At 37.6% G+C, this 23,935-nt stretch overlaps 2 protein-coding genes and 1 long non-coding RNA gene across 4 annotated transcripts; 1 reads left to right on the top strand and 2 right to left on the bottom strand.

Moving 5' to 3' along the window:
* Window positions 1-1,496: 1,496 nt before the first annotated feature.
* Window positions 1,497-13,644, bottom strand: LOC119076732 (vitellogenin-3). The gene is made up of 18 exons (XM_037183648.1): window positions 13,423-13,644; window positions 11,484-11,689; window positions 11,007-11,393; window positions 9,819-10,620; window positions 9,577-9,749; window positions 9,292-9,509; window positions 8,453-8,672; window positions 8,171-8,393; window positions 8,022-8,101; window positions 7,587-7,932; window positions 7,453-7,526; window positions 7,255-7,379; window positions 7,063-7,189; window positions 5,949-6,128; window positions 3,441-3,758; window positions 2,181-2,442; window positions 1,801-2,116; window positions 1,497-1,730 (listed from the first exon to the last, which is right to left on the bottom strand). The coding sequence occupies exons 1-18, from the start codon at window positions 13,442-13,444 to the stop codon at window positions 1,553-1,555; spliced, it is 4,257 nt and encodes a 1,418-aa protein (XP_037039543.1). The 5' UTR covers window positions 13,445-13,644; the 3' UTR covers window positions 1,497-1,552.
* LOC119076749 (arginine kinase Lit v 2-like) lies at window positions 4,161-6,196 on the top strand. 2 transcript variants are annotated; one of them, XM_037183695.1, is made up of 4 exons: window positions 4,161-4,252; window positions 4,330-5,181; window positions 5,244-5,508; window positions 5,564-6,196. In XM_037183695.1, the coding sequence occupies exons 1-4, from the start codon at window positions 4,175-4,177 to the stop codon at window positions 5,902-5,904; spliced, it is 1,536 nt and encodes a 511-aa protein (XP_037039590.1). In that variant the 5' UTR covers window positions 4,161-4,174; the 3' UTR covers window positions 5,905-6,196. The 2 variants fall into 2 exon arrangements, with proteins under 2 accessions (XP_037039590.1, XP_037039589.1); XM_037183694.1 differs by having other exon boundaries at window positions 4,229-4,273.
* A 4,878-nt stretch (window positions 13,645-18,522) lies between the features above and the next one.
* LOC119076766 lies at window positions 18,523-19,363 on the bottom strand. Its single transcript, XR_005087692.1, has 3 exons — window positions 19,002-19,363; window positions 18,762-18,924; window positions 18,523-18,697 (listed from the first exon to the last, which is right to left on the bottom strand). It is a non-coding gene; the product is annotated as an uncharacterized LOC119076766 (long non-coding RNA).
* Window positions 19,364-23,935: the final 4,572 nt, after the last annotated feature.

Genomic DNA, 23,935 nt, shown 5'->3' on the forward strand with positions numbered 1-23,935 from the left:
CTATTGTATATTAAGCTTCCTATGCTAAAAACGACTGGTATGTGGGTTGTTCAAAAATCAAATTCGTGCGCTGACCTTAAGCATATAGAATATTACGTTACACCATACACATTTTAATCCGATTCCGATCAGAAATATTTGAAATGAATGTTTATGCAGGGAATGCAAAGGTTTTTTCTCTCTTTCTCTCTTCAGTTTGCATTTTCTCTATCATACCAAAAGTTGAAATTTTTCTTTTCGTTGATTTTCTTTGATACGATTTTGTGTGTTGTGTAGATTGTAACGTGCAGATAAGGAGTACGAAATTTTTGAGATTTTAATCATTCACCTTGTACACATCATATTTTGCATAAATCGATTTTTTAACTGGAATGTGATCAGTATCTTGTGTGGATATCTGGAGAAATAACTTAGATTTTTCTGCGAATAAGATTTCGTGTTTAAAAAAAATAAACTATCGTCCGAGGTAGGTATAGAACAGAAACAGTCGCCATTAAATTGTGAATGTTGTTCATGTTCTTAGTTCTTAGTTCTTAGTCCTCTCAGTACAATTACCTTTGGCAATAAGAGATTAACGAAATTATTCCCGAATTTTATTGCTGCGGTACGACGCGACACAACGTGAAGAACACGGTAGGAAGCAGAACACACTTCAAAACAAAGCTGCTAGGAATAGTTATGCGAAGCGTTACGCAGGTTGGAATTTGGGAAGGTATCTTCACGAAGAAGCAGAAACTCAGGGCGAAGACTCTTTTTTCGCTATTCCCTAGTCTTCCTTCCCCTATCAGGAAAACTTCTCGGTTTTCGATATCAAATCGTTAAGGCACTTTCCATCTAAAGATGGTAGATCCTCATCTTGAGATTTACAATACATGTAGTTGCAAAAACTGAGGAGGTTGGTGTAAATTGGACAATTCCACACCAGTTTTAGGTGCCAGTCCACATGAACAGTTACAGTCGATAATCCGTTCTTATATGTGGAGATGATCGGTTACCATGGTTTTAGTTCGACGTAAATGGTTCGAAGAGTTTTAGACTAGACCGTCCATAGTTACTGATGTTCCGCAACCAGATTTTTCCTAACAACCTTCGATAGCGGATAGCCCCAGATCCGGCTCTGGAAAATTCTTGGCCGATCCTAGAGACTGCTTTTGGGAAAACGTTTTTTTGAATTTTTTCCTCGATTTTTCCGAGCAATATTTTTGGGAAAAATTAGAAAAATTGAAGAAAATTCGAGAAAATGTTTTCCCAAAAATAGTCCTGTCAATCTTTGACCAGGAGCGAATCAACATACGGTGAGCCTAATGCTCTGATCGAGGATTCACTATCGGTGCAGCTTATATTGGTTGAAGGCTATTCACTTTATCGGTTTACAACATTAACTCTGTAAAACCTTACAACGGTAATTTCCCAAAAACTATTAATTTCCTTTTAAAATGGTTTCATATTCCCTATACATTATACAACGTCTACACTGCCTTTTCAAACGTAAAAAAGAACTTTTCAACTTAAACCTTTATTGACAACCTCAAAATTCCATGCACAATTTCACTTATGAACATAACTTGAACCCATCCGAATTTCTATTCGATGAAGGAGCACACAATCCACATATTTGTTCTTTGTAAAAGGAATAAACGGAGAACGTCAACATGTTGTTCAAATTATACTGAACGGTCATAGAGTTTTCGGTTTCAAGGACCAATACATTTTCTTCGTTGAAGCTTATTCTACAACAAGAAAGTGGGTTAAGCATTGTACCTAGTCGGTATGTAGATCAAACATCATCTATGCACTCACTTGATTGGTGTTAATGTCGAAAGTAAACTTATTTCTTTACTGTCCATGGCGTGCAGTTTGAATTTATTTTCGCCGTTGACGGTCATAATATGTTCTCCATTTTCGAGTGGATGGTACTCAATTGTATCGTCACCCGCATAAACTTTAAGGGCAATCGATCCGTTGCCGCTAGGTTTCGTAAAGACTGATATGCGTGATTGATCGGAACAGTCAGCTGCTAACAATATCCAACAGTTATGGTCTCTTGCTAGTTCCGTTGTATTCAGTACAGTATCGTCAAATGTTGTTAAATTCGTATCGATTTGGCTACAAATTCCTATGTTGTGGACAAATTGAAATTTTTAATTTTTTGTCGCTATTTTGAGGCGACAGAAATTTACGTTCAAAACCGTAGTGATATGACCAATATGCACCGCTTTCGAATTTGACGTCATCGAATTGGTCCAAAACATCAAAATATTTGTTGAAATTGGGTATCAGAAACACTTCATCGTTGATTGACAATTCGTAGTTGGACTCATAGTAGGGAGCTTTCACGCTGATATTCAAGCCATCCATTAAGTTTGGCATGCGCTCCAGGCTGGAGAATGTGGAAATGATTCGTTCGGTGCGATGAACAAAATTTTCGAACGAAGCGGGCATCTAGAGAGAATGCATTTGGGAAGGATTTTTGCAAATTATTTCAAGGATCAGAGCAACTTGACCATAACTGACGTGAACCTGAACCTGAATACGACTGACCTGATAAATATGCATCAGGTATTCATGCTAATTCAGGTGAGTTCAAAAACAAAAATGGTCATCCTGACCTGACCCATAGAAGCAATTTTGTTCGATTCGTATTATGAGCAGTAAATCATTTCACAGATTTCGTTATGTTTATACAATGAAACTTGTCATTTACGCACCCAGAGAGATTTTTTTTGGCATGTGTGGAGTTTGCAGCCCAAGCCGGAGGATCTTCACAGATCAGAAGATATTTTCTCCCGACTGACATATGAAGTATTTGAAGCCAATGGTGTCGAATATACATATACTTGTGTAGCTATTTGTCCGAAAACTAGGTTCTCCGAACAGGTTAAACCACCTCTGAGTTAATCACAAAGGCAGTGGGAACCAAATTTTCTAGTGGAGCCTTCTCTTAGAAGAGCGTTTCTATGAAATAAATGGCAATTATCCACTGAATCGTTTGGATAGCCAGCTGCTTAGCCTGTTATTTGAGAACCCAGTACGATAATGGACGAGTTATGAAAGAGTTTCTAGTGCTTTCAACCTTTTGGGTGTAAAGTTGTGTACGTAAAGTTGGACGGTAGAAAAATTCGCTTGTTCTACCAAAAATGGGCGAGGATGATCGTATAAGACAGATTCCTAAATGAATATCCATCCATCTTTGACACTAGTGGCAAATTTATGAATTTGATTTAACTCTCAGATCAGGTTCAGAAAGAGGGCAAGTTTGAAACTGAAAATCTGAAAACTTTAACGTTATGGAGATGACTAAAGAATTCACTTTAGGTGTATAGTAGGTGTAGGAGTGAACCTGCTGTCGTTTTAGTCAGTTTGTTTCCTGAGCTTCTCTTTGCATTTTGCTGCACAGCTCACAATTTTGATCGTCGAACCCTGATAAAATCGATACTCACATTTGAAAACTTTAATCGTGTTGCAAACTCTGCGATTGCCGTAATCGGACGGTAATCCTCACTTGAGCAATACGATAGTGCCGGAGGTGGATCGAAACGTAGTATTTCCCGTGGACAACTTCCATTCTCTTCCAACACTCTTTCGTCGTACACTGACATCGCGTTGCTAACAGTACCATACATTACTGTCATGTCGAAACGGGATTTATCTTTTGGACATTTTTTGGTATTTTGACTGTCACCGAAGACCAGTGAACCGTGGAGTGTGTGAGGATTTTTTAGGAACACCAACGGCTCGTAAATGCCTTCGAAACACAGCTGGAAAAAGAAATTGGTTTCAATTTGTTTAGTTGTGATAAATTATGGTAAAGTGTTAGATGTTCCGTTTTCACCAAATCTGGAGGAGCGAACAAGAAACGAAAATCCCTAACATGTCTGACTAATACTTAAAAAAAACCTCTCGACAGACCCTTATCCTAGCGACGACCCTGGAAGGTTTGAATGAGATCTTAATTATTTGCCATTAACGTTTCTACACACACACTAGGTCAGGGTCGAAAAGTATTCATAAAATGGGATAGGTTATACTCGGAATGTTGTATAAAACATCAGCAGCATTGCTGTGTTGTATTATATTTACAAACAAATATCAGACACGCTACACTTTCCCTAAAACAAATTTGTTTTATCGATAATATCGCAATCAAAGAACCGTCGCACCCCAACATTAACGTATGGCAGTCTATTCACATCATTTTGCATATTTCCACGAAAATAGCAAAACATTTGCGGACGAGATAACGATGAGCACGGTAGGTCTGGTTGTCGATAGAGTGTGTATAGAAAGGGAACAGTTTTTCGTTTGAACATTTTTCCATTTTGCTTACAGATTGACGAAAAACGAGCTGCTTTCCATCAGTATCTTGCATCCAGCGGAGTAATCAGTGCGTTGAGTAAAGCTCTAATCAAACTGTACGAAGAGCCACACAAACCGGATGATCCTGTTAATTTTGTGCGGAGGCATATGGGTAGCGAAGATTTTTTCATATTGGGTGATGGAAAAGTACAAAATGCAGAAGAAGAATTGGTGTTAAGTTCATTGTTAGAAAAGAAGGGTGATGAAACCGAGGAAGTAACAGTGATCGATAATGACGAAATTAAAATGGCCGAGTCAGAAGTTAAATCAGAGGTCGAGCAAGTGGCCAGTGCTGAGGAAGATGATAAACCACCAGAGGATACAGAGACAGCAAATACTAATGCGGTCGAAGGAACAGAAGGCGCCGACGATAAGACAACTGACGAGGAGGTCGATCAGCTTCGGGCTGATTTCGAAAAAATGAAATCCAACGAAGAATGCGATTCGATGCTGAAAAAACATTTGACCGATGAGATCTTCGAGAATTTGAGAAATGTGAACGTGGACGACGGTGGTGTCAGCCTAGGCGACTGCATCAAATCAGGTTTGGAAAATCATGATTCTGTGCTGGGTATTTACGCGACAAATCTGCAGTGCTATGATCAGTTCAGTGAGATTTTCGATCCGGTCATCGAAGCATATCACGGTTTTGGAAAAGAGGCTGTCCAAGCGAACAATGATTGGGGTGACCCTCAAGCATTTGAACTATTCAGTGAAAATGACGAAGTTGTGGTATCGATTCGCATTGGATGTACGCGTAACATGGAAGAGTATCCAGTTGTTTGTCGGATGAGCGAGGACAATTTGAACGAATCTTTGGCTAAAGTAAGAATAACAGTGCCTGGGTGCAATACTAGGCTTTAGCTACCAAATAATTTAATTTTCAGATAAAAACGACAACTGAAGGATTCGAAGATGGCACTAAAGGGACATTTTACCTGATGTCAGATCTAACGGAGGACAACGAAGCTGAATTGAAAGATATTGGTGGGCTCATGGATAATACTGACAAATATCTATCTTCGGCTAGTGTTTATCAAAATTGGCCGACAGGCCGTGGAGTTTTTGTGGCCGATGATAAGTTAATGATAATCCAGGTCAATGCAGAAGATCATCTCAAGTTCATTGCAAGGGAATCGAGCAAGGACTTCGGTATGAAGCACCCGTTACCATTCAACAGCCTTAAATAACGTCTCTCTTGATATAGGTAAAATATACCAACGACTTGTCGATACTGTCACCCTATTCGAACTCCCGCTCATTCGGCACGATAGATTAGGATGGCTGACTTTTTGCCCGTCAAATCTTGGGACGTCGTTGAACATTGCAGTCGAGTTAAAGTTGCCGAAACTACACTCAAATCCTGACAAACTTCAAGAGATCATTACCAGTTCGCCGATTCAATTGAAAATAACGGACAGCGGAGCAGATAGCACATACACATTGACCAATCAAACAACGCTGACCGAATGCTCTGAATTTGAATTGGCCAAGCAGTTTTACGATGTCGTTCAAGCGATCATTGAGTTCGAAACTAGTGCTGAATGAGTAGTGAATAATTGAAGGAAAAAAAATTAATTCTAAAATCTGACCTTCCACTGTTGCTTCTCCGAATCGACTCGCTTCACAACTTTCACAATTTTCACTTTGTTAGAGTCTTCGATTTCGGACAATTTAGCCGTCACTTGCCATGAGTGCAATACTTTATCGTTGATTTTGTGATTCAAATTCAAGTCAATCTCTTTCAAATTGATGACCAGCTGACCGTCAATCTGTGTAAATTAGAAGAAAAAAATAAAGAAACAAAAATTTGTTGAATTTTATGTTAGTTAACGGAACAGAGATGAAGTTTTGATTCGATTATTATGATTTATGGGATTACTGGAAGACTTCCAGTGGAAGTTCAACTGTGGAGCTAATAGTGTCTATGAGCACGTATCTCTTCATCTTTCTATAAACGGCAAGCATATCGCGATGTCATTTCAATCTGCCCATTCGTTTGTTTATAGTATCACTGTTTAAAGTTTAATAGAAATCTATTACTTCCTTATGTTTACCAAAAGTTTTTTTTACATAAAACAGCATCAGGTAGAGTTCGACACTTATTTTTGTCATCGCTGTCGATAACAGATGACTAACTGCTTGTAAGAAGAATTTTCCATTCATGTTTTTCGGCTTAGTTGTCGGGTGCACCCCATTGTCACGTAGAAGTCGTGCAATCTATAAATCGCCTCACAGAGACGTTATTAAAAAGCAGCCGTTTTAACAAGTAAAACACGCACGAAGGCCACCGTTTGGGTCCATTGTTCTGCACAGAGACGTTAACAATAGATCGAGTATGATCTTCGTATAGTGTCAACCACACTAGCTTTCCGTTGAACATATCGGCTTACAGTGGAAAACATAATCAAGGTTGACCTGTTTAGTGATTCAGATTTGAATATGTTCACTGCACGGATATGTGCAAGGGAAAGCTAGTACGGTTGACTACATACAAAGTTTGGACGATTGTTTTTGGAGGCGCGTACTGCAAGGCGATTGAGTTAATTTTGCACGACCTGAATTCCGAGCCCCACTCCTATCAAATTTTTGTGAAGTATGCAAAGTTCGAAAGTCGGAGCAAGTCGTGCAAAGAGGAAAAAGACCGAATTTACACTAGTGAGATATGCTTGTGTTAGAAGCAGTGGAATGGAACTTAAAACTCACCTTCGTTGATTCGTCATTGTGCACCAGTAGCGAAAACTGCTTATCATTTCCAATGTGAATGGAATTCAACTGAAACATTCCCACAACCGGAACGATATGATCAAAAATTGTGTCTTCTGTGATTGTTCTGCAACAACGATATGATTTTCTCATCATCTTCGCTAGTTATTATCAATAATCATCACAAACTACCTGGTATTATACTTCAAATCGGAGTTGAGCAGCAACAGCATGTGATTACCCAAGTCGACAGTATTGACTTCGGCGGTAAAATTGAGTCCCAAGTCTTTGATTTCGTAGTTGATTTTTTCGACGGGCTGGAAAAGGGAATTCGAAATTTGTTAGATGTAGCGGGTATCTTAGAAACAATTTATCTAGCTGCTGTATTACCACCGCTCTATTGAGGACATGGGCGGGATAATTGACTTCGGAAAAGGGTGCTGCATCCGTTTGCAAAACCAATCCTAGACGAAGAAAACTGTAAATTTTGTCGGTTCATAGATTCACTGTTATTTGAATAAAACCTTTTGTGGTAGTCAGCGAACGTGACCGCAGTGCAAAGCCTCCCGTCAAATTGGCAGGCCGATAGAATGAAAAGCTGAGAACCATGTCGTGCAGCTGAAGTTCATTGTTGATGGGAATGTACACGAGAAATCCCTGTTCACGGTGCACCGTATGTTCTAAGTTCAAAAATGGATTGTACGTTTCGCTCTTGCATACGGCATACGAATTGTATCTGGCGTCAATCTGATTGCTTCGGGTGATCTTTGATGCGGCCATTTCTTGGGTGATGTTTCCACGTAGGGACGAAAATACTGTTGATTGAATGGTTACGCCAGCTGGTGTACCCAATACAGTTGGCATTGAATACTGACCGCGGGATTTGAAACAAACATTTTGTGATTGTTAATAATGAAATCGTGCAATAGACGGAGGTGTTCCATCGGAAAGTCATTTACCTGTAACATGAATGGCCAACGAATGTTTTGCATGTTTATGTGACTGTTTGATAGCAGTATGAAGTTGATACGGTTAAGTACTGCAACATATAAACACAAAATCAAATTTAACTTAACAAAGGTTTCATTTGAGCTGCCTTTGTACTCACTGTCGCCATCGGTTAAGTTAGCGAACGTTTTGTCATTCAAAAAGTAGGAGACCACAGACTTGCCCTCAATCTGCACAATCACTTCCAAATGCAATGGTGTTGTGGCTACAACGGGCAAGTTCAGCGAATCCAACAGAGTTCGAACTTTATTCGACAGATTTGGTACTGCGTTCTCGAAACGCTTCCGGATGGCATCAGTCAATCCACGGGCTTTTATGTACAGCTTTTTGATGGTAAAGGTTAAATTAATTAAATTTAGGGAAATGAGTTGGTACATCCTACCGTATGTTGACCGGTAAATTTGCCAAGTGCTTCGGTATCAAATTTAAAAACGAAAATTCCGGGCAAGTTAGTCTGTTCGTCACCAATTAAATCAGTTTGCAGTATTGCACCGATTCCGTACTGATTGTGCCGGTAATCGTAGATGTAGTTGCCAGTTATCCAATACCGTTGAGATGGAGCTTTAGGTATGTGGCGAAGAATGTAGGACACGATCCTTTTTCTAAAATGAAAGGCCACAATGTCAACACATGTAAGTGATATGTAGGTCGGCATTCGAGTTTATAATTGACTGGTTACATCACTGTAACCCCGGCTTTAATCAATAAAATGCCGTTGACTATCGAAATATCGGAAATATCGAGTCAATATTACCTCATCTGCCGTGCCAAATCAAAAGATCTTATTGGTGCCTTTGCTTTTAAAGAGCTTTCGATAGCTTTGATGCTTCTTTGTATTCCACTTTTCTAATGGAATTCAAAAGACGCTCAAAGCATTTGAAAGCTCTCCACAGGCAGAAAGAATTCTATAGGGAGATTTGGCTTATAATACTTTGGTAACACTAGTCTCGTCGCTTACAGTAATGAATCATTACTGAAACAGTTTACTGTGCCAACGGTGAGTCTAGTACCATCTATGATGTAACGAAACTAATAGGTGTACGAAAGCTCTTCACTGAACTTATTTGAACCGATTCGTGGTTGAGTTCTGGCAACTGGCAGCCCAGTTTGTCAATACCCTGCTCAGTTGTTTATCACCTCAGACCACAGATAGTCGAACTCTCAGCCGATAATTAAAGACTAGAATGTCACTAGTTACAAAACGGGCTTGCTTGTACTCACAAATGTTGATAGCATGGATAGGTTGTTTCTGACAAACTCAAAATCGTCGATCGATAGTAGTTGAGCAAATGCAAATTCGTCTCATCTTGCATCATTTTGTCAAGATTTATCAATCGAGCTGGTGTTGGATTACTGAGTAAAAGCATCTTGAACGCAGCAACCCGAAGAGGAAGCGATGCATTGCGATTTTCTAGTATCGGCCAGTACGTTTCATAGGCCTATTGCATTCAAATCGTCAATTAAAAGTCCTGCAACAGCACTACAACTATCACGACATCTTTATACCTTTTCAGCTCTAGTGTGAGCCAACGGAATTGTGGCCCAAATGGCAAGGAATCGGGTGTCCTCGTTTTGCGTTTCGTCGCGAATAATTGGATCCAAATAGTCGGCCACTTTGGTTAGTTGAAGATTGCTCAAACCTTGCAGATAAACCATTTTCTGTTCATAGTCGAATCCATCTGAAAATTGATATTAGAATCTTATGATCCGATCATATCGATCACATTTCGCCCCATTCTCCGACTCACTCATAAACAATTCGAAATATTTCTTCACATATTTCTCGAAAGTTTTGTCCGGAATTTTCCGGGACACGTATGCGTTGTACACCAATGTGGCAAACGTTAACACAGCCGATTGTTTAACATCTGGCCGATCTGGTCCCAGATTCATCAGAACTTCACATTCTGTGACCAGTTCGGCACTTAACTCAGCAATGTGAAACGGCAGCGAGATCAGTAACTGTACGGCCGTCGTGGATTTGACTCGGTTACTAACCACCAGATCTCTTGTCAGCAGAACCGCTGCACTGGTTCCGATTCGGGGAATCAATTCCAAAAATAAATTTCGGACGGTTTCCTGCCGATACGACGTTCCAATGTCAATTTCCTGGTAAAGTTTCTGCAGACATTCGTAGTTCATTTTCCCCATAACTTTAATAATTTCAGCGACTGTGCTGTCATACGGTTCGTCAAATTTTAAATCAGCACTTTCCAAACTGTCTGCTAGTGAAATCAACAAATTATTGGCTCGCTTAACCATCCTTTTCGGATTGACTTTTTGCCGTCCGCCGGTCGAATCATGTACGGGATTTTCGAATTCTAGGTCAGATAATATGGGAGACATTTCCTGGTCGATGTCCAGAATGTTAACAATGTCATTCTCTTTGAGGTAGGTCAATTGCAACTCGGACGACACGTATTGCGCTTCGCCACTCGATTCAAATGTATGTACCATTGCGATTCCTTTGACGAATGCTGTGTTCAAATAATACTTATCCTCTTTGGGTGATAGGGTGTATTGGGCTTCATTGCCAATGATAACATTTTGCTGGGGAGTGCAAGGTAAAAGTTGTTAGGGAAATGGTTTATTTCATTTTTGAGGATGGCTTTGCTTTTCAATGTTACAACCATAAATTTGTGCATTACCTACGCAGTTCTTCAGCTCTCTAGCTACCGACCACAACGCAAAAATTATGCCTTTTGTGTATGAAAAAAGAGAATCCTCAGACTTCTATTTGATTTAATTTTTGCGTTGTGTCGGTGCTAGAGAGGTCCTTTTTTGAATTTTCCTTAATTTTCACAAAAAATGTTTTTGTGAAAAGGGAAAATCCGAGAAAATTTAGGAAAATGTTTTTTTCTTAAATAGTCCCTGCTTCGGACTGTCGTCCTCCACTCGTTCCTCTTTGTCAGGTTAAATGTATTTAGCCGACTTACCTGAAAATCGAATTCGCACGGATTCAATGGTACATTCGATCGCTGGAAATGGATACCACCAACTTTGTTGCACGAATTCAACTCTGGCGTTTTTCGCACCAGCAGATGATCGGTTTTGTTGGAAATATAATATTCCGTTGTACAATTGCCATTGATCGATGGCTCATTCATCACAAATGCACCGGGACCATCACCCTGAACTTGAAACGCGGATGCGATGGCTTTCTTTAAGTTAATAGACCAGAGCACGTCTTTCTCTTTGAACGACAAATGTGATACAATGTCTTGGCTCATGACTATTTTGAATGGATTGTAGAATGGCTGAATTTCCTTATTCTGGTAGAATACTTGACCCGAATGGTTCAGTATCACTTTCTCTACGGCCAGCTATATTTCCCGTTTTGAAAGAAAATTATTTAGAATGTCGCTTCAAACTGTTCACGCAACTCATTTAAATGAAAGAAAAGTAAAACTTACGGCCGCAGCAATAGTTGACTGATCGCGTCTTTGTAGTTTCAATGTTCCTCGTACCTTCCAGCCAGACGGTGGCGGTGGTTTTAAGTTTTCATCTTCGATGGAGGCTCGAGCACCAACAGTAACCTGACCAACATACTCGTACATAACTTCCCGATTTTCGGGAATAAAGTGAAAACATTGTGTTGAGCTGATCAACAGGGTAGAACCTGAAGGGAGATAAAGAAGCAAATAGTAAGGACATATTGTAAACGTTACGTTCGTGCTTTCAAGTGTTTATTTGAACGAGTGGGGAGTGTATAGCCCGACTTGAATGTATTTTACTCGTGATTAAGGACACACACCACATATGGTGGTGTAATAGATTTCCATATATATTTTACAACCATAACGTTTTAAAGTGACTTATATTTTGAAATTCGTGTGTGAAATTGTGTACATAGCCCGAGATAAAAATGGAATTCAAGTTTACGTTTGATTATTGACCTCCACTTCGTCTCGAGTCAACAAAAAATTCGCCCGTGAATTCAGTTGAGTTCTTCATTTTTTCGCCTGATATGTCCTCACTACGTAAGTTCTAATTCATTGTAGGCCACTTCCATCATCTATCGCTTTACGAAGCCAAGAGAGTTTTAGCTATATTCACGAACGTAAGCCTGTAAGCCAAATTTGAAAAAAGCGAGTCCCTATAACGAAGTTTGGCTTGGATATGCCATCCTAACATTTCAATTGAGATTTCATGTGTGTTTTACATTCCAAATGCTACACAAAATTTCTCAAAACACATTGTTGCCGAGGGGGCAAACACTTCCCATTTAATCCCAAGTCATCGAATATAATCCCTGAAGTGATTTAATATGCCCCTCGATTTAGGCTTTAGTTTTTGGCGCTGTTTTTGAACTCCAAATTTTACTGCGACAAATTCTGTGTTCAATTTTGAGATCACAGCCAATTTGAACTGTGCCACTCTTTACATTCACACAAACTAACTAATTTGTCCGAAGTTATTTTGTCTCTGTTATTTTGTTTACATATTCAACTCTTATAACTTTTCGTCTCGATTGCAGCGACAGACTTCACATTTTTATAGAACTACAAAAAAAAACCGATAGCAAAATCAAACATTTCAACATATTTGTTATATAAATTCGTGTCATGATCTTTGCAGCATGCTAGCAAGTTGTGCCATTCACAATATATACAATCATTCATATTCAATGTGTAACCGAAAAAGCGCTTGATTATTTCGACTCTAAGAAAATGAAACATAAATCAGTGACGTAGGTATAGTAGTAATCTGTGATGTGAGACAGAGTCTAACAATAACAATGACGTCATGGATAACAAAATAGTTGTTCGTTTTACTGGATCTGTGGAAGTTGTGGATTATAATTTATACGACTGGCAATACTGAATCAAAACCCGTTAAGACTTAACTTAGAATGGAACATTTCTAAGAAAATAAGTCCGAAAGTCCTTTCCATGGAATTCTGACCGTACGTATTCCACACCAATCAATCGAAAAGTTCGTATCAAGTCTACCGAAAATTTTTATTTACAATATAAAAATTTCGTGATTAAATAATTTCAGAGACACTCGGAGATTACAGCTGTGAGTGTGGTGGTGTTATGAAGATTTTCTGACTATTTTGAATTAACTAAAGGAATTTATGTTTGTTGAACGATAAAGTGATGTGATCTTGAACTTGGGGGTTAATGTTAAAATAATTTTGCATAAAAATACATTAACAACCATCGATAGTCGAACGTTTTTATATTCGGTTAGAGATGAGAGACAAGTGAAGCTCTGAGTGTTGCATTACACTTTAATTTAAAAATTTAAAAAGAAATTATAACAAAGGCCATGATCTTGTATAGTATCTGAGCTCACATTTCGTTGATAACTTTTAAACAATAGGGAAAAATAATATCAAAAACTAACACAATATCAATGATATCTTCATTTCATTCAAGCGTATGTCGTCCTTTCGATGTTGTAACAATCAAACATTTAGTTTCAATTTGAATTAAACAATAAGATCACTCCACTGACTCAATATAGTGGCACACTGTTAACACACAAACACAATCGACCAGCGACAATTAAATTTCTTTTTGTAATAATTTTAAAATGAACGTTACAACGACAGAATCAACACTGACAATTCTTTTTTTTACGCTAGATGAAGTCAAATTGAACCAGGACTGATAACATTTCATCCATTGAGTGGGGGATTTATCAGTTGTATATTTGATTCTTAAAGAAAATGAAATGCAAAATGCAGGAGAATATCGTTTCTCGTTAGAGAACGATTTTTTGTTGTTGTTTGTATTCGACAACTGAATGAACTTCGAGTACATAAAGTAATATCATCGGCTAATTTTTACGCACAAAACGGATGTCCCTATTTAAACACAATAGACATTTTAGCATTGCGTTATCTTGTGTTGTTTTATTATCGCAGTTGTTAGAGGGTAAATACCTACTTGAAAGGTAATGTTGAATAATAAAAAAAAAACTTTCTTCAAGAGTAGATAGGATGTCAAACTGATGCATGAGAAACGGTCGTCAGTGATGATAAGTGAATAGAGTTGGAAAGATTGTTACGACCTATTTCATTTATCAATCGTTTATTATACAATTAGGCTTTCTGGTTGTTTGTTAAGCTTAAATCACTGAGAGGCGAGAGTACACATTTTAACAGTCACACGAAATGTTTATGAAGATTACCTGGTTTTATAACCAACTTCCGATTCTTGTCGCTCGTGTTTCGTTCATTCATTTTCATCAGGTACTTAAATTTTTGGAGGTGAATATTCTCTCCGTCTTATTCTTCTGTAATGACGGCGTGGAATGCAAATAAAATTCGTTTAAGAAAAATGCCGCTAATCATGCCAATGCTAAGCGAATGCTAGTAAAAGGATGATAGTAACGCACTTCAAGCATGAGTTGATACTCTAAAGAATACTCTAAATAGAGTAATGAATCTGGACAGTGTATCGAACCAATAATAATTGAAGTGCATTGATGACTGGCCCAAATTTCGTAATTTGTTGTTTTTTTCCGATAAATGTTAACAAACGACACGGTATAATTATTGAGTATTGACTGAAGATGTCTCAATAAAGACGCGAAACGTCTCAGGGATTTGTGTTTAATTCTTACCACCAATTATGGACCGAAAAATCTAGTAAAGCCAGTAATTGAATCTATTACTTCATTCGTTTAACCATTCCATTCACTATAAGACATCGTTAACACCAGGTCCATTACTTACTTTTGTCGTTGCTCTTGCTTGATAACAGATGATCCAATGGCTCTTAAAAATCATTTTTCTTCGCTGTATTAAGAGGAATCTACACATGGCTAAATTTGTTGCCTACATTTTCGGGCAAAATTATTATTATTTTGATGATTGGGCTTGCATTATTTTTGGAAAAGGTACAACCAACGTTTGGTGTTAAAATGTGTTAGCTTTCAGTAAAAATTTAAATGTTTTTGGTATGTAACCTCAGTCCAAGAAAACTCAATATCTCACGAAAATTTACACATATTTTAAGTTTTCTCGGTATTACGCTACATCACCACAAACATTCAAATTTTTGCTGAAGGCTAACACATTTTAACACCAAACGATGGTCGTACTTTTTCGATAAAGGATGCGAGTCCAAAATTATTATCATCAAAATAATAATAATTTTGCTCCGAAATGTAGGCAACAATTTAGCCATGTATAGATTCGTCTTAAAGTGAACGACAAAAGAAGCAAGTTTTTCAGGGAAAAAATCAGCGTATAACAAAGTGTTTTAGTTATTTATATAAAATGAAAGCAAAATAAAATGATCGAATCTGGTTTTTGACAATTGAATTTCGATTGTCAAAAACCAGAATCGATCATTTTATTTTGCTTTCATTTTAACAAAGGATAAAAAGTTGAAAATCAGAGATTTCGTGTGAATTTTGTTGATCCGAGTCGAAGTTCAATAAAGTCAATAAAGACACGAAAACGATAATTTTCATTTTCATCCCTAGTTTACATGTTTTTGAAACCTAAAGTAATTAGGTAGAAGATTTTGTGTTAATTAGATCAGAAGAAGTAACAGGCGTAACAGACTCTGTAATGAGAATGCTTCTTATTGCGTAATCACTTGAGTGAGTAAGTCTTTAATTAAAACAGGTGCGTTTTAATTGTGAATAATTTTCTGAATAAAGATCAGTAAACGGTTCTAGACGACTTCGAGATCCTTGTTCACTTCTTCGATAACCGAGATGAGATACCGCTTTCAAGTTCTAGTAGCATAACTATATTTGTTCCAAGGCCATCCGAATTGTCAAATTAATGTCAAATTTCATACACAAGAGACATAACCTCATCAATATTTATATGAAAACCGATCTATGTGGATGGAATCGTCTTCGTTCGGCCAGTGAATATTCGTGTTTACAGTTTCTTGGAACAAACCCATAGTTTTCTGTAAAGTGCACTTTTCTGACGTATGTAGAGCAAGCGATCATTCAGTCACTCAATATTATAAATAAAATTATTGCAGTGATCAAAAACTGCATTTTTCAGACTGTACCTGCTTACATTTTGGGTAAATTCAGTTTTTTTTCAATTAAATTTATTTAAAAAAATCGATGAATTTTAGGCATACCGTCCGTAGAACTGTTTCTTGCTTATGAAAGGGAAAAATTTCTACATATAATAGGCGTCAATATATTAATTTAAAGTAAAAAATTTATTAAAAAGCGGATTAGCCCATAAGATCAGTCTGGGTCTCACTGACAAAAAAGATTTGAAAATCTTACCTGTCGTAGGTAACTTTGTCTGCAGGTAATCCACATAGCCTGTCACAGCTGTACTTTTTGTATGGGGAGCTACAGCTGTTGAAGCTATTGTGGATTACCTGGAGACAAAGTTACCTGTGACAGGTAAGATTTTCGAGCATTTTTTGTCAGTGCTTTTTAGATCGTGTTTTATGTCGATTAAAAACAACTATTTTGAAGACTTATGGGATATCGTCAACTGAAAATTATCATTTAAAATGTCCATTCCCCACTCTTATTCGTCAGAAAAATATCCTCTTCAATTTTGAAAATAGGATTTTATGTTCTAAGTAGGCTAAGCTCAAGATGTGTAGTAGTCATACAATTACTGTATGTTTTGATCTGTAACAAAAATTTATTTGCAAAATATAAACCGTAATATCAAGAAATCGAGTCATGGATGATCATGATCCTGATCAACTTATCGTTCCATCTGCCGAGAGTCAACTCGACATAATTCCTATTGTTAATATTGCTCCTGACGATGCAATAATTGAAACGTACGTTATTCAAGAGGATGGATCGCTATTGCCAATCTTGGATCAAATTGAGGATGAACCGAAGAAATTAACAAGAAAACGGAAAAGAAATTGTAAAAATTGGAAACGAAATGTAGCGAAGGTGAATCGACAATCTGGAAACGTTTATAAGAATAGTCGAGGAGTGTTGCAACCATCTCGAAGAGTAAAGATCAAGGGTTGTTCCAATCCATTGCGGTGTCCATACCAATGCATGACGAAAATAAGTCAAAGTGCCCGACAGACTATTTTTGACTCGTTTTGGGCATTGGACGATAGCGAAAAACGACATTTTTATGTGGCCAATGTCAAAAGAAGTCGTTGTGTACGGAAGCGTACTGAAGCTGCTTCCAGTCAAAAATCGCACAATTTCAATTTTCGTTTTAATTACTTGGATGAGGACATCCAAGTTTGCCAACAGTTTTTCAATAACACACTCAATATAAGCTATGGCCGTGTGTATTATTACTTTAGTCAAAATAAGCATAAGGCTACTGTAACACCAGGAGTTTTGCGTCATGGCAAGCATACCAAAAAAGTTCTGTCGATCCAACAGAAGCAGGAAATACGGGATCACATAAATAAGTTTCCTGTCGTAGATTCGCATTATTGTCGGCAAAACACTAACAAAAACTATTTGGATCAAGGACTCAACTTGTCCATTATGTATCGTCTGTATAAGGAAGAGACCGCGAGTCCAGCCAAATTAAGTGCATACCGCGACATTTTTAACTATGAATTCAACTTGTCCTTTTTCCATCCAAAAAAGGATCGTTGCGATAAGTGCATGGCATTTGAGATACTTACCAGTTTGACTAAAGAAGTGGAAAATGACCATCAACTGCATGTTGTACGAAAACAAAATGCTGCTGTTGAACGAAAGAAAGACAGGGACATTCTTCCAATTGTGCATAAACAAAAAAAAAGTGCTATCGTTGCCGTAGATATGCAAAATGTTTTTCAACTTCCGATAACTAACGCTTCAATTGCATACTACTCACGCAAATTTGCAGTGCTCAGTTTTACGGCCGTCATAGACAAAGTAGTGTACAATGTTATGTGGAATGAAGCGCTTTGTGGACGTGAAGGAACTCACATTGCTAATGCACTGATCAAAGTGTTGACCCGAATAACTCAAAACAATCCAGTTCTTGAAACCATTACCGTATGGTCCGATAGTTGTGTTCCTCAAAATAGAAACTCTATCATGTCAGCAGCAATTCAACGTTTTTTGGATTCATCTATATCCAGTCTGGTACAAGTTGATCAGAAATTTTCTGAGCCTGGGCACAGTCAAGTACAGGAAGTCGATACTGCACACAGTGTCATTGAAAGGTCTCTCCGTCGCAAATTCATTTACAGTCCACCAGCTCTGCTCGATGAAATTCGAAAAATACCCGAAGGCAAATTAAAGTTTATTGTTTTGGAGATGGAAACCGCTGATTATTGGGACTACCAACTGCTAGCTCAGGCAAAGAACTATGCTGTCATTCCGTACACAAAAGTAAAGCAGTTAACTTACAAGAAAAATCAATCGAGCATTTGGTTGAAGTATGATTTTCCAGATGATTTGCTAGAGAAACCTATCAACTGCAAGCCAAGTAAAATATCCGAAATTCAGGGTCCGTTGTTGCATTTGACTTTGAATTCGAAATTGTCGGCTGATAAGATCATGGACATTCGAAAAATGTTTGGTATAATGCCGGAGGCGGATCGACTGTATTATCAAGGAGTTTTTACAAATCACGATTTCAATAATATTAATTTACACACGTTAAACGGACATGAACACAAAGAGTTGAATGACCAGACTGAAGAGAATCCAGAAGATTTGGTACCACCCTGTCGCCAGCCGTCGTCCGTCCGAAAATCTGTAAAACCGAAACCATTGAAAAAAATACTTCGTAATACCACAACAATGTCCGTCGGTATAACCTCAAAATTGCCAAGTTCTAAGCAAGAGACACTGAATAATCTGGCCAATTTGTCCACTGACGATGAATCGATACGGAAAAGCATTGTGACACAACCGAGTTCCAGTAATCTGAGTGGATCAAAACGAGAAAACATCTGTGATCGACAACCGACGCAGCCCGGGCTAAAAGGTATGTTCAAAAACCAAAATATCGCAACACAAAAAGCTAAAAATTCTCGTTATAGATCGACAGGCCTCACCTTTAAACGAGTCCATGGCGAATGGTCAATTTGTGGATAAACGAACAAGCAAGCGGATAAGAAAACCGCCCGCATTTCTCGAAAGTTTTGATTACTAACCGAATTATGAATAAAATATTTAACTTCGCAAAATACACATAAAACTTGGTGTTTATTCTCCAGAGTTTGGTTAAAGAATTGCAAAATGTTATGACATCTACCTACACACACACACACACTTACTTATCTAGTTCACCTATAGTCACCTACACAACCAAATTTTCACAAACATCCCAAAATATCCTAAAACATTTTATGCTCATTTAAATTTGGGAATTGGAGGTTTTATGAAATAGTTTTCAGTTGACGATATATTGCTAAACTACAAATGAGTGATTATAATTATCAATTCAATAGTGAAGTTTACAATATAATTTTGATTAAGTGTATGTGATAGGAGTTTGGGATCAGGACTATCCAGTATCCATGTATGGATGTATGCTACTAGCTAGTAGCTCTAGAAACCAATGAGGTAGATAGTGACTGGCTCTCACTTAAACCGCATATATATACGCAACGCATCCAATTCGGTCGGTTTCTATTTTCTGCTTTCTTTTTAAAAATCAATTTTGTTATGCCGTCTTCCATACACGAATTCATCACATAATATTTTTGCCATAATGCCTTTGTGTCATGTAAAAGTGACGTCAGTATGTATGTACGTATAGTATATATACGAAACCTGTCATTCGCACGCATTTCATATCTTTAGAATAGAGGAAATTTATAGAAGGAGAGCAAACGGAATAGATATGAAATTGTATGTAATAATATATTCCTCTGTCCCGAATTGCTTTATTTTCTGCATTGAAATATGTCTCTTTATGGTGATTTAATTGTATGGGCGGAGCAAATTGTGTATCAATCCAGGACAGATATGGGAATGAGGGTAGAAATTCTCGTATATGCTATGCATTTATCGGTTGCTTCATCCATTTACATTATATTTGTACCCCAGACCCAGTATATACCCTACCATGAACATGTAATAATATATTCATCAAACACTCCGCATACATTCATTTTCACTGTCTAGTCTGAACGATACTTTATGCCATACACCCGCCAAAATACGTATGATAATATATAATAATACATCCCATTTTAAGCAGCATGTTTAAGTCATTTCACCTGTCCGAAGCATATCAATTCAAAGTTCTGTTCAGCCTATCAATTTTCTGAATTTAACACATTAGTCGTCGTTCGTTGTTCCATATATTATCCCTCGAAATTATTATTTATATTTTGAATGAGTTCCAGTATGGAGAGAGAGATACGTTATGTATGTTGCTGCTTCTGACATTTTGGTTCATTTGTTCGGGTCGTATAGCATCTCTGTATCTATTTATTGTATCTTCAAAAGCAAAATTTCGAATATTGTTTTAGATTTTCGTTCATTTACAGTCATATTGTGATTGCGAGAGTCATTAACATTCCATCACAAATGAAATAGTTATTTGTTTACTGAGGGATGAAAATAGGATATTTCAACAAGAGCGATGTTTGGAGCCAGAGAGTGAAGCGAGAGCTGCAATTTTGCTCGAGTTGGAGTTTCCTATTTCTCCCAGAGGTGAATACGACGTTTTTCATGCGTACATGTTGTGTTTTGCCGTTTTTCTCCACAAAACAAAAATATCGGTTGGGCCAACGCACTTCAAGCATGAGTGGCACTGGTGGTACTCTAAATAGGGTACTGAAACTGGACAGTGTCTCATATAACCGTAAACACTATAATGGTACATTTCGTACCTAGGACGAAAAAGTCTTTTTTAGCGTGTGAGAAGTTTCGAATCGAATACGCTAAAAAAGACTTTTTTGTCCTAGGTACGAATAGTATTTTTCATATTGGACGGAGTCCTAGGTATGAAAAAACAATTTCATACAGAATAGTACTCTATTTGGCAGCTGTCGACTATGATCACTTTTGCTTGCTTGAAGTGTATGCTATTTTGGAAAACATAAACATAGTGAGAGTTCAAAAGAGAAAAGTTTTTTTTTTTCTTCCCACTGGAGAGAAAGTAGTAGAAGGTAGATGTGATCAAACGGCAGCATTTTTTTAAACCCTTATCCCCAAGCTGATATAGGGACGATTTAAAAAATAATTGCTGTTCCAGAGTTCTGAGGTCATGTGCTACAAGATGGCATTTAATTTGACTAAAATCCGTCGAGTAAAAAATTAATTATTTTTCTGATGACATTGGTTTTGTTGCAGCGACATTTTTCAATGAGATGATGTCGTAATCCCTCTCCTGGCCTATTGAGGGGAGAAAATAAGGAAAAACATAATTGACCGTACTTTTCGTATTTCAAGCACTTCTTTCGAAGCCCTCAGCATGTAATCATGTAAGGGGTCGAAAACCTGAGAAAAATATCGAAACTCCCTCATTTTCGGCCCCGACACATGAAATAGTATTTGCATAACAAGGGGCGAAAGTAAAAAAATTCAAACTTGCGAAGTTTGCAGCCCGCGCCGCAGGCAAGGGCGGCAATCCCACGATTTGAATTTTTTTACTTTTGCCCCGAGTGATGCATACTATTTTTTATGCCAAATACTGCGGAAGATTTGTATTTTCGGTCCGAAACAAAAAATAATTTTAATTAAACTGTTGAGTTATCAACAAAATTTGCTGTAGAAACACCAAAATGCCGAAAAGCGCGGGGGACCAGGGGCGGCAGCCCCCTGGTATAAAAATAAAAACAATTTAACAAATGAAATTACTGGAAACATACATTCACTTGCTCACATGTGTTTTCGAGACATATGAGGACCGAAAGTAAAATGATGACAGTGGCATTTACTTTCGGCCCGCAAATACGCAAGCCCACGGGGCGAAAGTAAAATGATGACAGTGACATTTACTTTCGGCCCAAGGCCTGAATTTTTTACTTTCGGTCACCATTTGAGGACCGAAAATACAAACTTTCGCAGTATTTGGCATAAAATAGTTATTTTCAAGTGTCGGGGCCGAAAATGAGGGAGTTTCGACATTTTTCTCGGGTTTTCGACCCCTTACATGAAAAATTTTTTGAGTATCTGTTTTGGACGATTGATTTTAGGCACTTTCGCATGTAGCCCTCACTTCGTTCGGGCTACAACTCGCGAAATTGCCTAAAAACAATCGTCCAAAACAGATACACAAATAACTATTACATGCTACATGCGTCAAAAACCGTACTTTTCATGTTTTAAGCACTTCTTTCGACGCCCACAGCATGTAAAATCTATTAAATAACTCGGGATAAAAAGTTAAAAGTCTCGTTTTCGTGTGTTTATTGACATCGGATCAACAAAATTCACATAAAAACTCTACTTTTCATCTTTTTATCCCTAGTTATGTAAAATACTATTAATTGGGTTGTTTTTGATGCTTTGTCTCTATTGGCAAAATTTACCAATATCGATAGATCGATAAATTTTGGCAAGTTTCGGTAAATTTTGATAAACTTTGGCAAATTTTTCAAAAAGAATTATTAAAAGTGTAAAATAGGATTTGTGAATGCAAGGGCAAGGCTGTAAACTTTGGGTAGGACATTCGATATTTTTAACGTTGCGAATTGGCAACGGACTATTATAATATCCTACTGGTAAATGTTACATAGAAATCTCTAATGAGTCTAGTTCTGTGTGGTGGTTTGTGTTTCGTTTTGTTTTTGTTTGAATAGTGTTTTATGCTCGTGGAAATGTGTGAATTTTCATTCTTGTTTTTGGTGCTACGTTTTTTTTGGGAATGTTTCAGAGTGGCTTTCTTTGACAATCGATTTTCCATCAGATGGAAATCACTTATGTAAACTTTCTAACGCTAGTTCAATTGAAAGATTTACTGCTGTCTTGAGGCTTCCGGAAACAACTGAACATAGTCAGTCCACTCTGACTTTTGGACCACCGCTAGTTCTCGAGGTCGAAACAGCCATTTTTTTTCTTTTTGTGAATGGTCTCTTTTCAAAATATTCAACCTGGGAATTGTTATTATAAAAACATAATGGTAAACGTTCTAGTCCACCACATACAAGACAATTAAGTGTATACAGTTGGAGAGGTCCTCAAGTTCTGACCACATCATGGAGGGAACGATAAATTCAGCTACGATGGTGAATTTTTTTGTATGAAAATCCGCGATGTTAGCATCAAAGAGTATCAGTACTGACGCCACCCCAAAAGTATATAAACCACTGAAGGTAACGCAAATCCACAAAAAACACAGAACTCAAGTTTCGGCACAAGTCACTTCATTGCAGCACTTTTACTATTTTAATAGAGATTTTACAGCGATAAGTAACGGTAGTAACAAGGGATAAAAGTATGAAAAGTACAGTTTTCTCGTGTGAATTTTGTTGATCCGAGGCGAAGCCGAGGTCAATAAACACACGATAACGAGACTTTTCATTTTTATCCCCAGTTATGTTATGTAATGGATTTTCCAACATTCATGCCAACATATTCACCATATTCAATCAATTTTCTCAAATTCAATCGAAATGGGTTTCGTTCTTTTCTTTGCGATCCGCTGAAGGCAGTGTTTAAATACTTTGGTTGCCATCCCTAACAGAATACAACGGAGAGAAGTTATTTGGGGCTAAGGGCAATGTCAAAATGAATTTTCTTTTGCTGATTATTTGATGTTGCGCTTGAACGTTGCTCAACCATTCTCTCCGTTCACACTTGGTTCAAATACCTAGTATTTCTAACCATTTAGCAGTTATCGGTACCGACTTCGTGAAGAAACGTCAAGCTATGACTAAGATTCACTTATACAAAAGGACAGACGTTCAAAAATTGAAGTAAAAGATTTGAAATCAATTTCTTGAAAACACTTAGATCAATAGTAATGAAGTAATAGAAGCGAAAGAAAAACTATTGATGTAAAAGGTTAAAAATTGGAAAATGTTTACAGACT

This window comes from Bradysia coprophila, unplaced genomic scaffold, assembly GCF_014529535.1.
Source record: "Bradysia coprophila strain Holo2 unplaced genomic scaffold, BU_Bcop_v1 contig_232, whole genome shotgun sequence".
In the NCBI taxonomy this organism is placed as follows: Eukaryota; Metazoa; Arthropoda; class Insecta; order Diptera; family Sciaridae; genus Bradysia; species Bradysia coprophila.

Excerpts from the sequence above, each read along its gene's own strand:
- LOC119076749 (XM_037183695.1), top strand. The coding sequence starts at position 4,175 with ATGGCAGTCTATTCACATCATTTTGCATATTTCCACGAAAATAGCAAA. Across the intron at positions 4,253-4,329 it reads ACGAGATAACGATGAGCACG|ATTGACGAAAAACGAGCTGC; the intron begins GTAGGTCTGGTT and ends TTTTGCTTACAG. Across the intron at positions 5,182-5,243 it reads TGAACGAATCTTTGGCTAAA|ATAAAAACGACAACTGAAGG; the intron begins GTAAGAATAACA and ends TTTAATTTTCAG.
- LOC119076732 (XM_037183648.1), bottom strand. The coding sequence starts at position 13,444 with ATGAAGATATCATTGATATTGT. Across the intron at positions 6,129-7,062 it reads ACAATGACGAATCAACGAAG|ATTGACGGTCAGCTGGTCAT; the intron begins GTGAGTTTTAAG and ends TAATTTACACAG. Across the intron at positions 1,731-1,800 it reads TCGACATTAACACCAATCAA|AATAAGCTTCAACGAAGAAA; the intron begins GTGAGTGCATAG and ends TTCTTGTTGTAG.